The following is a 12,589-nucleotide window of genomic DNA, read 5'->3' as shown; positions in this document are numbered from 1 at the left end:
AACCACTTCTCTCCAGGAAAAACATCATGGACAGACTGATATTCTGCAAAAGGTACAGGGATTGGACTGCTGAGGACTTTGGTAAAGTCATTTTCTCTGATGAATCCCCTTTCTGATTGCTTGGGGCATCGGGAAAAAAAGCTTGTCCGGAGAAGACAGTCCTGTGCCATGCCAACAGTAAGCATCCTGAGACCATTCATGTGTGGGGTTGCTGCTCAGCCAAGGGAGTGGGCTCACTCACAATTTTGCCTAAGAACACAGCCATGAATAAAGAATGGTACCAACACATCCTCCGAGAGCAACTTCTCCCAACCATCCAGGAACAGTTTGGTGACAAACAATGCCTTTTCCAGCATGATGGAGCACCTTGCCATAAGGCAAAATTGATAACTAAGTGGGTCGGGGAACAAAACATCAATATTTTGGGTCCATGGCCAGGAAACTCCCCAGACCTTAATCCCATTGAGAGCTTGTGGTCAACCCTCAAGAGGCGGGTGGGGGAAGAAAAAAAACACAAATTCTGACAAGCTCCAGACATTGATGATGCAAGAATGGGCCCAGATGTTACTTGACAGCATGCCAGGGCGGTTTGCAGAGGTCTTGAAAAAGAAGGGTCAACATTGCAAATATTGACTCTTTGCATCAACTTCATGTAAAAGCCTTTGACACTTATGAAATGCTTGTTATTATACTTCAGTATTCCAATGTAACATCTGACAAAAAAATCTAAAGAGACTGAAGCAGCAAACTTTGTGGAAATTAATATTTGTGTCGTTCTCAAAACTTTTGTCCACGACTGTACTTGACAAAATAGATCAGCTCGAACGCCCCCTCGGTCTCGCTTAAGCTCGAGATGCTGGTGGAAAGAAGGAAGACGTAATGAAGTGAGGATCTCTGGGTTGTTGCAATGGTCAGATTATCAGTTTATTGCCACAAATTCCACAACCCGGAGTTGCTATGAAGGTACAATTATTTTCCAAATATTTGTAGTTAATTCTACTTTCCTCAATTCTCAGTAGGTTATTGCTGTCAAGCTAGCTAGCTGTAGTTGACTGTCAGCAAATATGCTAGCTAACTCACAGTTTGTTTGTTTGTTCGTTTTTTGTTCACAATCTAGGTAGAGGACAATAAATAGACAGCTAACTAGCTTTATATATCCAGCTAACGTTAGCTATGTTGAGTGAGCTGAGTTCAACCATCTCTATATGTAGCATTGATGCTTAGTAACTAATGTAGCTAGCTATTAGCTACTGTCAGTATGAAGCTAGGTACAGCTTGTACAGCTTGTTGCCGAAATAGGCTAGCTAGTTAGCTACTTGGCTAGATTTTATTATTTAACTGTATATGAGTTAGCTAGCTAGATTAAATAGTTTATTCAGGCAAATTCTTGATAACCAGTATTCATGTTCAATGTCAGTAGTATTGATGATTGTCCCCACCACCAAGGGAGAGTAACACAGTAATAGCTTGATGTTTTGCATCTGTGTCTAACGCTAGGCTACTAGCTAGCACGGTCAGTAGATTGACTGTTTGTCTTGCCTTGTTTGTGACTGATATTTGTGATTTGAATGGATAGTTCAAATCCTCCCTCCTAGGAAGAAATCTTCTGGTCAATTATTGATTTTTGGAATGTATGTTAGTTGTCTGTAGGCTGTTTGTTTTCTGCATCTGTAGAAATCCTAACGCTCATTGGGCATAATATTTAGCCTTTACAGTGGGAGTTCTAATGTTCATATACAATTATCAGATTGTTACCCACTTAATGCATTTTTTAAAACGTTCTACCATCTATATTCAATGAATATGCATTAGTAATGATACAAACACATACTTTATTTAATTTAATCATGATAGAACCTCAAACTTAGACAGCTGTGGTATTTTGCAGATATTAATGGATGATGATTGGTAGAACCTTGTGTATAATCAGATCAGTAGGGGACTCAATGCAGGTACAAGTCAATGTACACAAGCTGATTTACCAGGAGAGACTGCACCTTCAAGAGAAACACCCCCACAACGCATCCAAAAAATGTAAATATATTTAGACTAACAGCAGCATAAAATGGAACAGTATTACAACAGTATTACAACAGTTGTAATGGGGTGCGTGCTGGTGGCAGGGAAGTCAGGCGCAGGAGAATGAACTTGGTAGAAACGAGCTGTTTAATAAGTATTCAAAACCTCCGAAAACCAAAATGTACAAAATAAAATAAGAGGGTGCAAAACCCGTCGCTCACCAGAACAACTAGAACGCATACATACAACAAACAATCACCGACAAGGACATGAGGGGAAACAGAGGGTTAAATACACAACATGTAATTGATGGGATTGAAACTAGGTGTGATGGAAGACAAGACAAAACCAATGGAAAATGAAAAATGGATCAGAGATGGCTAGAAGGTCGGTGACGTCGACCGCCGAACACCGCCCGAACAAGGAGAGGGACCAACTTCGGCGGAAGTCATGACAACAGTATTACAACAGTATTACAACAGTGGTAACAATAGTAGTACACCAATTTATGCACACATTGACGTGTTGCCTGAGTAAATATATTCCTATATTTGACTACTGCACAGTACTATTGTTCATGTAACAGAGACTAGTATAAAAAGTAATGGGCAAATGATAGGGCCTACGTTTGGAAACGGATTACCTCATTGATAGAGATGGGAGTTGAACTGAAATTGATTTTGTGGAATTATCTTCCCATGTTAATACAGGGGAATGCATTCTCTAGTATTAAATTGCCATGGAACAGATATTTAGTTTAGTCAATTAGTCATTTGCAGCCTCTCATCGAGGTAATTAGTCAGTTAGTTTATTCGATGCATGAATAATTTCTCCACTACACACCTTCGCTTTCTCACACATTCTCCCCTGCAGACAAAAGTATCCCATTTAGAGAAATGTTGATAGGATGTGTTGGATGTAGGTCTATTAGGACCGGTCATCATGCAGTCCCTGGGCATGTCTAGTCTATTGTGCCGTCGTCAGTCGCCACAGAGCTATGGGCTATGCTTTTCATTTCCTCAGCCAAAACAAAGTGACGCCTCCAGCCTCTCCTGTGGCTGCAATATTAAGAGTATAATAGCCTGTGTTACCTTGACCACTCTATTTTTAGATGTTTTCACACTTGTAATAACCTGTGTGCAATACATTGCGCCATCAAGCCAATCTGTTTCTAGGTATCACTGTGATAATGACTATAGGGTGTCTGGTGTTGCACAGATGGGTCCTAGCTCAAGGAGAGGAGGCTTGTCGACACTACAGGGCTGTTGCTGGTGATGTTTGACAGGGATAACTCCTTCTCACGTCTGTGGAGCTCTGCAGTCTCTTAACACTGCTGTCTGTGTTCTCCAGGCGGGGGCCTCGTCCATGTGGGCTTCATGCTGTGGTCTGCTGAATGAAGTCATGGGCACAGGGGCAGTGAGAGGCCAGCAGCCTGGGTTCGGAGCCGGTGCCGGACCCTTTCGGTTTGCCCCCAGCGCAGGATATTCCACATATCCGCCCACAACCTCAGGGAGCCCCAGCCTCGTATGTAAGGCTTGTGGCCAGGCCTTCTCTGTCTTCAGGAGGAAGGTAGGTGTTGGGTTTGGGGACCATTGGGGTAGCTAGTAGACTTATTGTGTGAATGGCCTATGTCCCAGATGGTTAGAGGGTGTTTTATAGGCTTTGGGGTGATGGCTAGGGTGTGTTTGATAGGCTTTGAGGTAATCAAGAAGGAACCTGTTTGGGTGTTTGAGCCATATAATAGTTTATAATTGGTATTGACTGAGGAGACACTATAACATTTAATGCACTGATATTATTAGATATTTTATTAGATCTGATCAGCGTAGCCCTTATATGTTTATTCAAACATACACACCCTACTACAGTAGGCCTACATGTTAAGTAAGGGCCAGCGTTGATTAGTTCCGTCCTTAGACGTAATCTGATGTGTCCTCCGAGGGAGCCAAGATAAGAGATGCTGAATACAGCCAGTTACGTCATGAGACTGCACTTACGAGCCCATGGCACAGCAGTGGTAATTGCTACACTCCAAATCAAATTGTATTTGTCACATGAGCTGAATACAACCGGTGAAGACCTTATCTTGAAATGCTTACTACAAGCCCTTAACCAACAATGCAGTTTTAAGAAAAATAATAAAATATTTACTAAATAAACTAAAGAGGGGAGAAAAAAAGTGACGCAATAAAATACCAATAACGAGGCTATATACAGGGGGTATCGGTACCAAGTCAATGTGCGGGGGTACAGGTTAGTCGAGGTAATTGAGGTAATATGTACATATACGTAGGGGAAAAGTGACTATGCATAGATAATAAACAGCAAGTAGCAGCAGTGTAAAAGAAAAGGGGGGGGTCAATGCAAATAGTCTGGGTAGCAATTTGATTAACTGTTCAGCAGTCTTATGGCTTTGGGGTAGAAGCTGTTAAGCTATGTTGAGAAAACCACATGTTTTTGTTCTATTGTAGTCTGTGGTAAAAAAAAAAAAAGACAATGACTTTGGCTACTTCTTTAGTCTAGATTTAGATCAGTGTGAGGTTTTGTGGCTGATGCATGCTAATGCTATGGTCTGAAGTTTGTTAGGAGAATTTCTAGGTAAGCGTTGTGCTTCATCAAAGGTCTAACCAGAATTCATCAAATGGCAGGGGGAAGGGGGTTTGTTGTGATGACAGAGGGAGACGACATCTCCATATTGCTGGGTTGAATTCCTTTACTCTGTCTGAACTGGTCCCTCTGCTGCTCTGCGTCACCATGCCAACACAGCGCTTAATCATGCCGCTTGCGTGTTATTACTGTTTGATGTTTGTGACATGAAATGAAGAACTGCCTGCCTCCTGTCCGACTGTCTGGAGAGGGAGGGGAACAGATGCACATGATTGAAAAAATGCAGTAACGGAAAAAATACATCGACCTTCTGCTTCCTCATGGCTTATTTTGGGCTCCAATATCCCACATTCCTCATCTGTCCAACATAGCCTGTGAAGGTTCTATTGATGATTTCAGAATCTGTGTTGCTTTGTTCAGAACAAACGACCATTCAAAGTGTATAGAGGGAGATGTTTGCACCATTTAATAATTGAACGAGACATGATTTAATCTTCCATCTGCATTAATGTTTTAGTGGAGACAAGTTCTACATGCAGGATATTGTTAGCCTAGAGTACTGGGCAGGCTTTGTGGATCTTATTAAGGCACAGTGTGCCCTGGTGCCTACATTAGTCTGTGTCCATGTCACTTAGCCTGTCTCTCCACCTGCTTAATGCGCACACTCTATCTCTCTCTCCCCCAGCATATCTGCTGCGACTGTAAGAAGAGTTTCTGCACTCTGTGCTCGGTGCTTCAGGAGAACCTGCGTATATGTGCCACATGTCACCTGCTGAAGGGGACGGCCTTCCAGAGACCACAGCTGATGCGGCTGAGGGTCAAAGACTTGCGGCAGTACCTGCTGCTACGCAACGTCCCCACAGACACCTGCAGGGAGAAGGAGGACCTGGTGGACCTGGTGCTGTGTCACCAGGGGACAGAGGGGGAGGAGGACCCCGACAACCCCCTCTACACCCCGCCTCCCTCCGCCGCACGTTCCACCTCCGAGCTGTCTGCGCTCTCAGTCTCCGCCTCTCAGGGGGAAGCTCTCAGCAGGAGCGACAGCTCAGGGACAACCAACCAGGTACATGTGATGCAGGTAGAGAGTGAGTGTAAAAGGTGTTACGTGTGCTCTGACAGTGACTGAGGTCTAAATTAAGAGATGACTGCTACAAATACCTGTACTTTGCCTGCTCAGCTGGTGCAGAGAGCAGTACAAGCTTTACTATGAATGGGAACATAGTAGTCCCCAAGGTATCAGTGGACTAAACAGCAGGTGATTCATCCTAATCCCTGCCTGGACTGGAAGGATTTATAGTGCTCTGTGGAGGTTTCTGTCTGAGTAGGCCTGTTGCGGTGACCATATTACCGGCAGACTATCCGCCGTAATATTCCACGTGACCGTTGAGTCATGGTAATCTCCTCTTATGCACTCAGGACTTGCATTGGTAGTACCCAACTCACTAACGACCATCAGGTCCACTGGAGGCTGCTGATGTAACATTCCACTGATTCTGCTCCAGCCATTACCACGAGCCCATTCTCCCCAATTAAGGAGCCACCAACCTCCTGGGATCAGGTCCAAATGGCCTGGCTCTGTTGTCCCTCCATCAGGTCCTAATGGCCTAGTACTCAGGGCTCTATTGTCCCTCCATCAGGTCCTAATGGCCTGGTACTCAGGGCTCTATTGTCCCTCCATCAGGTCCTAATGGCATAGTACTCATGGCTCTATTGTCCCTCCATCAGGTCCTAATGGCCTTGTACTCAGGGCTCTATTGTCCCTCCATCAGGTCCTAACGGCCTGGTACTCAGGGCTCTATTGTCCCTCCATCAGGTCCTAATGGCCTAGTACTCAGGGCTCTAATGTCCCTCGATCAGGTCCTAATGGTCTGGTACTCAGGGCTCTATTGTTCCTCTAACCACACTGACATCAATGCAAATACACTTATCATCAAAACAGTATTGCGATTTTAAAACTCACCTCACTGTGATTGATCAATTTGAAGAAAGAAGTTCAACAACCTGTTGAAACTGAGTGGAGAACATGTTTGTTGTGGATGTTGTTTCAAATACCAACGAAATGGACAGTGCTTTCTAAGGTGACGATTAATTCAAAACACCCATACGCATATTAGAGCTGATGCATTCTCATAGGCCTATATACTGTATGAGCCCAAGCCTGAAAATAAACACGGAATTTTAAAAATGATTGTGCTATTATACAATACATAGCCTAATAGCCTACCGCATATTACGCATGGCAGAAAAACGAAATGATTGTATGTAATTGGTCCAGCCTATACTCCAAAATGAGTAATCCCCTTTAAGTGTAGACTGTATTATCATGCATACTGGGTAGACTGGTTACCTCATGCTACACTCCAATCTTTCTATCCATGAGTCTGGGAGAGAACATATAGGCCTAGGCGATGCCGTTGGTTCATTGATTGTGCAGGGTGGCTTACAGAGTTAGCCTACAATTGTAGAGAATTTGTATTTGATTTTGAATAGCTTAGTAATAGGGATTTTTATAATCAATAGGCTGACCTATTACCTTTAGCTACAGAATATCTCAAACTTCCACTGATATACCATCTGGTGATGAAGGGGGTCTCATTGTCATGGAAACCCCTCACAGCGAAGCCTTTTATCAGACTGGGACATTTCCAGGAGCCTGTTTTGGAGCTAGTTCTCCTGTTTATACAAGCCATGACCTTCTCTCCTTTATACCATCTCCTCCCTTCTCTCCTTCATTCCTTTCTCGAGCGAGCAGAGTCGGGGTTTCAACAGTTTAATGAAATATGTTTTGTTACTATTGATGTTCCCGAACAGTTTTCACTTGGTTTCCCAAATTTAACCACTGGGTAGCTGCACGAACAGGGTTAGAGAGCCCATGGCATAGAGTTTGGGGGGAATATCACCTGTCATGCAGCGAGAGGCTGCATGCACCTCAAACAGTGGTTGATGAAATCACCGGAGTATCTTACCCGGCGTGAGTGAAACATGCATTTGAGTGCAAACAGGTGACATGTATTTGTTCACCTGCTTGTGTTCCTGCCCATTTGATAATGAGCCATTGTAAATTGAGACAAATTTGACATAATATTGAAGACAAAATTAAATTGCTAATAGTCTGATGGGTGAAAATATGATCACTTGATGAGAGAACAGCAGTGTGCAGCCTGAGGCAAGGAACAGAGCACAAGCTTTTTTTTGCGACTTTCTCAAATCATCAATAGACTGTAGTCACATCATGCAGCCCATATATGTTTTGATTTCTAATACATTTGTATAATTCTCAAATAAAGTTGCCAAATAACTCTAAACCTAGCATATATAGGACCTGTTTCAAACGACAACTTTTACGCTCAACATAGCCACTTTATATGCACACTCGCTCCAGAATGGGAAATAATGGCACAGAACTTATAAGCATATCTTGTCTGATAAATGACCAAGCCTATGGCATAGCGCATAACCAGATAACATACAGCAGGCCAACTCGTATTCTGTTCTTCTTCCATTTTCGGCCTGCCTAAAATAGTGGAGTTATTGTGATGGTGTATATTAAATAGATTTGACTTTTTAAAATGTAGATGTTCCAAAGGCGCACACCAGTGACTTGTATGCCTGGAGATGCTAAAGGTGTTTATGCTAATTGGCGGTCAATTACCGTGAGACTGGTAGTCTATTGCATGACAATAACCGGCTGACAAAGTGGCCCTCCGTCTGAGTCATATTTGTTTTGTGTGTACAGGATATAGGCGACGCCACGTCTCTCTCCCTCCTGAACCTGGCACCCAGTGAGCACACACCAGAGGTAAATGATAAACCTCACTCCTAGTAGGCTGCTATAACTGTAGAAATATGTCCTCTCACAGCGTCTGGAGCTTATTCAGAGGGGTGCAACATTCTCCTGTCCTATTTGACCCTTTCTTTCCAGTGCAGTATGTGTCATGTATGTAATGGCTTATGACTCTCCACTCTCTCCTGCAGGTGAGCCCTCAGACGCGGCCGCGAGCACGGGCCTCTCTCTCAGACATCTCCAGCCTGAGGGACATCGAGGGCCTGTCCGTTAGACAGCTGAAGGAGATCCTGGCCAGAAACTTTGTCAACTATTCAGGCTGCTGTGAGAAGTGGGAGCTGGTAGAGCGCGTCAGCCGCCTGTACAGAGAGACGGAGGAGAACATGAAGTCATGTGAGTAGCAGTGAGCCTGGTTCCAGATCTGTTTGAGCTGGCTTGCCAACTGCTATGGCCACTACCACACCATGTTTGCCCAACAAAATGGTGTGCAGGAGTTATTTTATCTAAATGTGTTTTCTTTCTTTCCTTCAGTGGAAAACATCAACACAGCTATAACTGCAGGTAAAATGTCACTCCTCTGTCTGTCTTTTGTGATGATATGTAGTCTCTGGAACAGGAATGGAAAGTACAGCTACTTGACATGTAAACCCTTCAGTCCTCGTCAATGATATTCTAGCTCAGAGTTCCTGTATGCCATCAATGCTTTGTACCAGGGGTAGATGCTGAGTTGATTTCTGTAGTACAAAAATAACATAATCAGTATTTACTGACTGTTGCTTTACTCCTTCCACACAAGTGGTGGCCTTGCCCCCTCCTCCCATCTGCAATGGAGGGATTGGAGGTAAGGTATCTGAAAAGGGCACATTTTCCCCTGGTCTCTCTTACTGTTGACCTGGTCACTCCTACCATCTCATGGCCCCTTAGCCTGCATGTAACACAGGCATCCAACCTCATACACAGCCCTCAGTCATGCATGCAGGAAGTAATCACCTTACTTACTACATGTGGTCCCACTACTACTACTACTACTGCACATCCATCATGCTATCTTTGTATCTTATCCATACCAAAGGTACCTTCATGCCATCTGAGCATGTCTAGTTATTGGAGGTTCTCAATGCCCCTATTCATTGCCAAGTAAGAACCAGTCACCCATGTGCCATCTTTAAGTTTATTACCTAGAAAGCCAAGATGTCTGTTAATAACTTCACACACACATGAATTCACTGATACACCGTCAGGTGATGAAGGGGGTCTCATTGTCATGGAAACCCCTCATAGCGAACCCTTCCAGGACCCTGTATGATGCTTGCCCTCTGGTTTATACCAGCCATGACCTTCCTAAGATAAGGCACTCTGGATACAAGAGCGAGGAGATATTTTAGTGCGCTCTCCTCACTGGCAGTGCCAGTCTCTTCTACCTCTTCAGGGCTTGACATCATCATTGCTCTCCTCCACTCTGATCTGTATGGAATGTCCTGTTCTTCTCTGATTCCTCCCCTCTGTCTTCCTCCAGATGGGGAGAAGGCCCAGCTGACCAACGTGGATGACAACCTGTGCAGGATCTGCATGGACTCCGTGATCGACTGCGTCCTCCTGGAGTGTGGTCACATGGTCACCTGCACCAAGTGCGGCAAGCGGATGAGCGAGTGTCCCATCTGCAGGCAGTACGTCGTGAGAGCCGTGCACGTCTTCAAGTCCTAATGTCTCAACCCACCACTTCCACCATGTCACATCTTCAAAACATTCACCTCCAGAGAAACAGATCTGTGTTGTTCTGTCCCAGTTGTGTGTGTTCTGTCGTTATCCCCTGAAACGCTTACATTATTTGTAAACTTGATCATGAATTTGAGAAATGCAGTGTGTTCATTTTTTCCCACTTCATTTCTTTCTTGGCCAATGTAAAGGACCAATGTACCAATGTAAAGGAGGGCAGCAGTCTACCCTTTATATTAACCCATTCCATTTCTAAACACATCCTTGACGTTTTCTCATCTACCGTATTTTTGTGTTATGCTTTTGCTTACTTATGTTGACTTTTAAACAAGAATGTGAGCTGTGTGTGCGTAACATCGTTCCCAGGTACCTACAGAGTGAACCACTAATTGTGACTGTCCCAATGACCAAACCGTATCATGTAATGTCTGCCCATATAGAGGTCTATTTTGATTTGGAAGGAAGTCTCACATTTGTTTTAATTCTGTCATAACATCTTAGCACTGAATGTTAAGATGAATAAGAAAATGGGTGCTAAATACGTTCACATGTTTTTCCTGTTTTCCGTTTGTTAGTATACCAACTTAAATTGTGGATATCGTCACTGTCTGAAAACCTTATCTCCCCCCAAAAAAACTTCAGGAAATGACCATATTTTCCCATTAACGAAAATACAATTATGAAACTTCAGAAGCTATTTCGAATACATTTTCTTGGTCCTAGAGTCAAATGTTCAGAGTACAACATTGAGGGGAGTTACTGCTTTCAATAGATGAAAAACACAACTAAATGTAAAACAAATTGCATTATGAGCACGTAATTCCACCAGACAGCAAAAATATGCTTAGAATATTTTCAGTTCTCTTTCTTGGAAGTGGAGGGAATATTGTCTTTAATTAATACATTGTTGTAGTTAACACAACTAATCAAATATATAGCTGCAAGTTAACTGCCACTTGTGGAATATAAAGTATATTGAGGAAAAGTGACTTGCTGTACAGTTGCATATAATGTTTCATATCAGTATGAGATGTACATATCTATTTTTTTCCATTTGATTTGAATGTGTAATTGAATTGAAGATTTCCCTCAGATTAGTTTATTAAAGAGTAAGGTTTCACTGTCTGGTGGATTGAAATGTGTTACTGCATTGGTTTGCTTGAGTGGTCTGTCCTCAAATGAGAATCAGAGCATGATGACAGTCTGTATGGTTGCATCCAAAATGGCGCCCTATGGGGCTTTGAACAGTACATGGCACCCCATGCCCTATGGGGCTTTGAACAGTACATGGCACCCCGTGCCCTATGGGGCTTTGGTGAACAGTACATGGCACCCCATGCCCTATGGGGCTTTGAACAGTACATGGCACCCCCGTGCCCTATGGGGCTTTGAACAGTACATGGCACCCCGTGCCCTATGGGGCTTTGAACAGTACATGGCACCCCGTGCCCTATGGGGCTTTGAACAGTACATGGCACCCCGTGCCCTATGGGGCTTTGAACAGTACATGGCACCCCGTGCCCTATGGGGCTTTGAACAGTACATGGCACCCCGTGCCCTATGGGGCTTTGAACAGTACATGGCACCCCGTGCCCTATGGGGCTTTGAACAGTACATGGCACCCCGTGCCCTATGGGGCTTTGAACAGTACATGGCACCCCGTGCCCTATGGGGCTTTGAACAGTACATGGCACCCCGTGCCCTATGGGGCTTTGAACAGTACATGGCACCCCGTGCCCTATGGGGCTTTGAACAGTACATGGCACCCCGTGCCCTATGGGGCTTTGAACAGTACATGGCACCCTGTGCCCTATGGGGCTTTGGTGAACAGTACATGGCACCCCATGCCCTATGGGGCTTTGGTGAACAGTACATGGCACCCCATGCCCTATGGGGCTTTGGTGAACAGTACATGGCACCCCATGCCCTACGGGTCTTAGAACAGTAGTGCACTATATAGGCCGAGGATAGGGTTCCATTTTGGACATAGGCACTGAGATTGGGTGGAGAGGTTTCCTGCTCTTAAAATACCAAGCACTGTACTGTATCACACAGTCAACCTCCCTTTGGAAGGGTATGCTAAACAAATTGTGCAAGGTCTGGTCTTTGTATTTGGGAATGTTTAACCTTTTATTTTGGTAATTAAAGATGAATTACATTAGTTTGACTTTGTCTACTTGTCTGGTATGTTGTGATGCCCAGACCACTTTGTCTTGGCAGGCCTTTGAAAAATGCAATTAACAATTTGATAAATGGGAAATTGCTTCAGGAAAATTAATGCAATCCTGTCGGGTGAACTAGTGTTTAGAGTGCTAGATTATGCCGTTGTCTACGAGAAGACAGCTGCAGAGAGCAGCTTCCATGTGACATGTTCTGATTGAGACGTTCAAATGCTGAATGGAAAAATACAAGCATGGTTGATACATGATCTTAGAGTTGGGTGAGGGGGTTCCAAAAATATGT

General features: G+C 43.9%; 1 protein-coding gene across 2 annotated transcripts; it reads left to right on the top strand.

Moving 5' to 3' along the window:
* Positions 1-820: 820 nt before the first annotated feature.
* Positions 821-12,293, top strand: rnf34a (ring finger protein 34a). 2 transcript variants are annotated; one of them, XM_024438959.2, is made up of 8 exons: positions 821-963; positions 3,370-3,588; positions 5,312-5,689; positions 8,363-8,425; positions 8,602-8,803; positions 8,942-8,971; positions 9,207-9,251; positions 9,927-12,293. In XM_024438959.2, exons 1-8 carry the CDS (start codon positions 958-960, stop codon positions 10,112-10,114), a joined length of 1,131 nt encoding a protein of 376 aa, XP_024294727.1. In that variant the 5' UTR covers positions 821-957; the 3' UTR covers positions 10,115-12,293. The 2 variants fall into 2 exon arrangements, with proteins under 2 accessions (XP_024294727.1, XP_024294728.1); XM_024438960.2 differs by lacking the exon at positions 9,207-9,251.
* The last annotated feature ends 296 nt before the right edge of the window (positions 12,294-12,589 follow it).

Source organism: Oncorhynchus tshawytscha, linkage group LG12 (assembly GCF_018296145.1).
Source record: "Oncorhynchus tshawytscha isolate Ot180627B linkage group LG12, Otsh_v2.0, whole genome shotgun sequence".
Classification (NCBI taxonomy): domain Eukaryota; kingdom Metazoa; phylum Chordata; class Actinopteri; order Salmoniformes; family Salmonidae; genus Oncorhynchus; species Oncorhynchus tshawytscha.
Note: the sequence above shows the minus strand (reverse complement) of the source record. Positions and strands in the feature narration are given on the sequence as shown.

Excerpts from the sequence above, each read along its gene's own strand:
- rnf34a (XM_024438959.2), top strand. Across the intron at positions 8,426-8,601 it reads CCAGTGAGCACACACCAGAG|GTGAGCCCTCAGACGCGGCC; the intron begins GTAAATGATAAA and ends TCTCTCCTGCAG. Across the intron at positions 9,252-9,926 it reads CTGCAATGGAGGGATTGGAG|ATGGGGAGAAGGCCCAGCTG; the intron begins GTAAGGTATCTG and ends GTCTTCCTCCAG.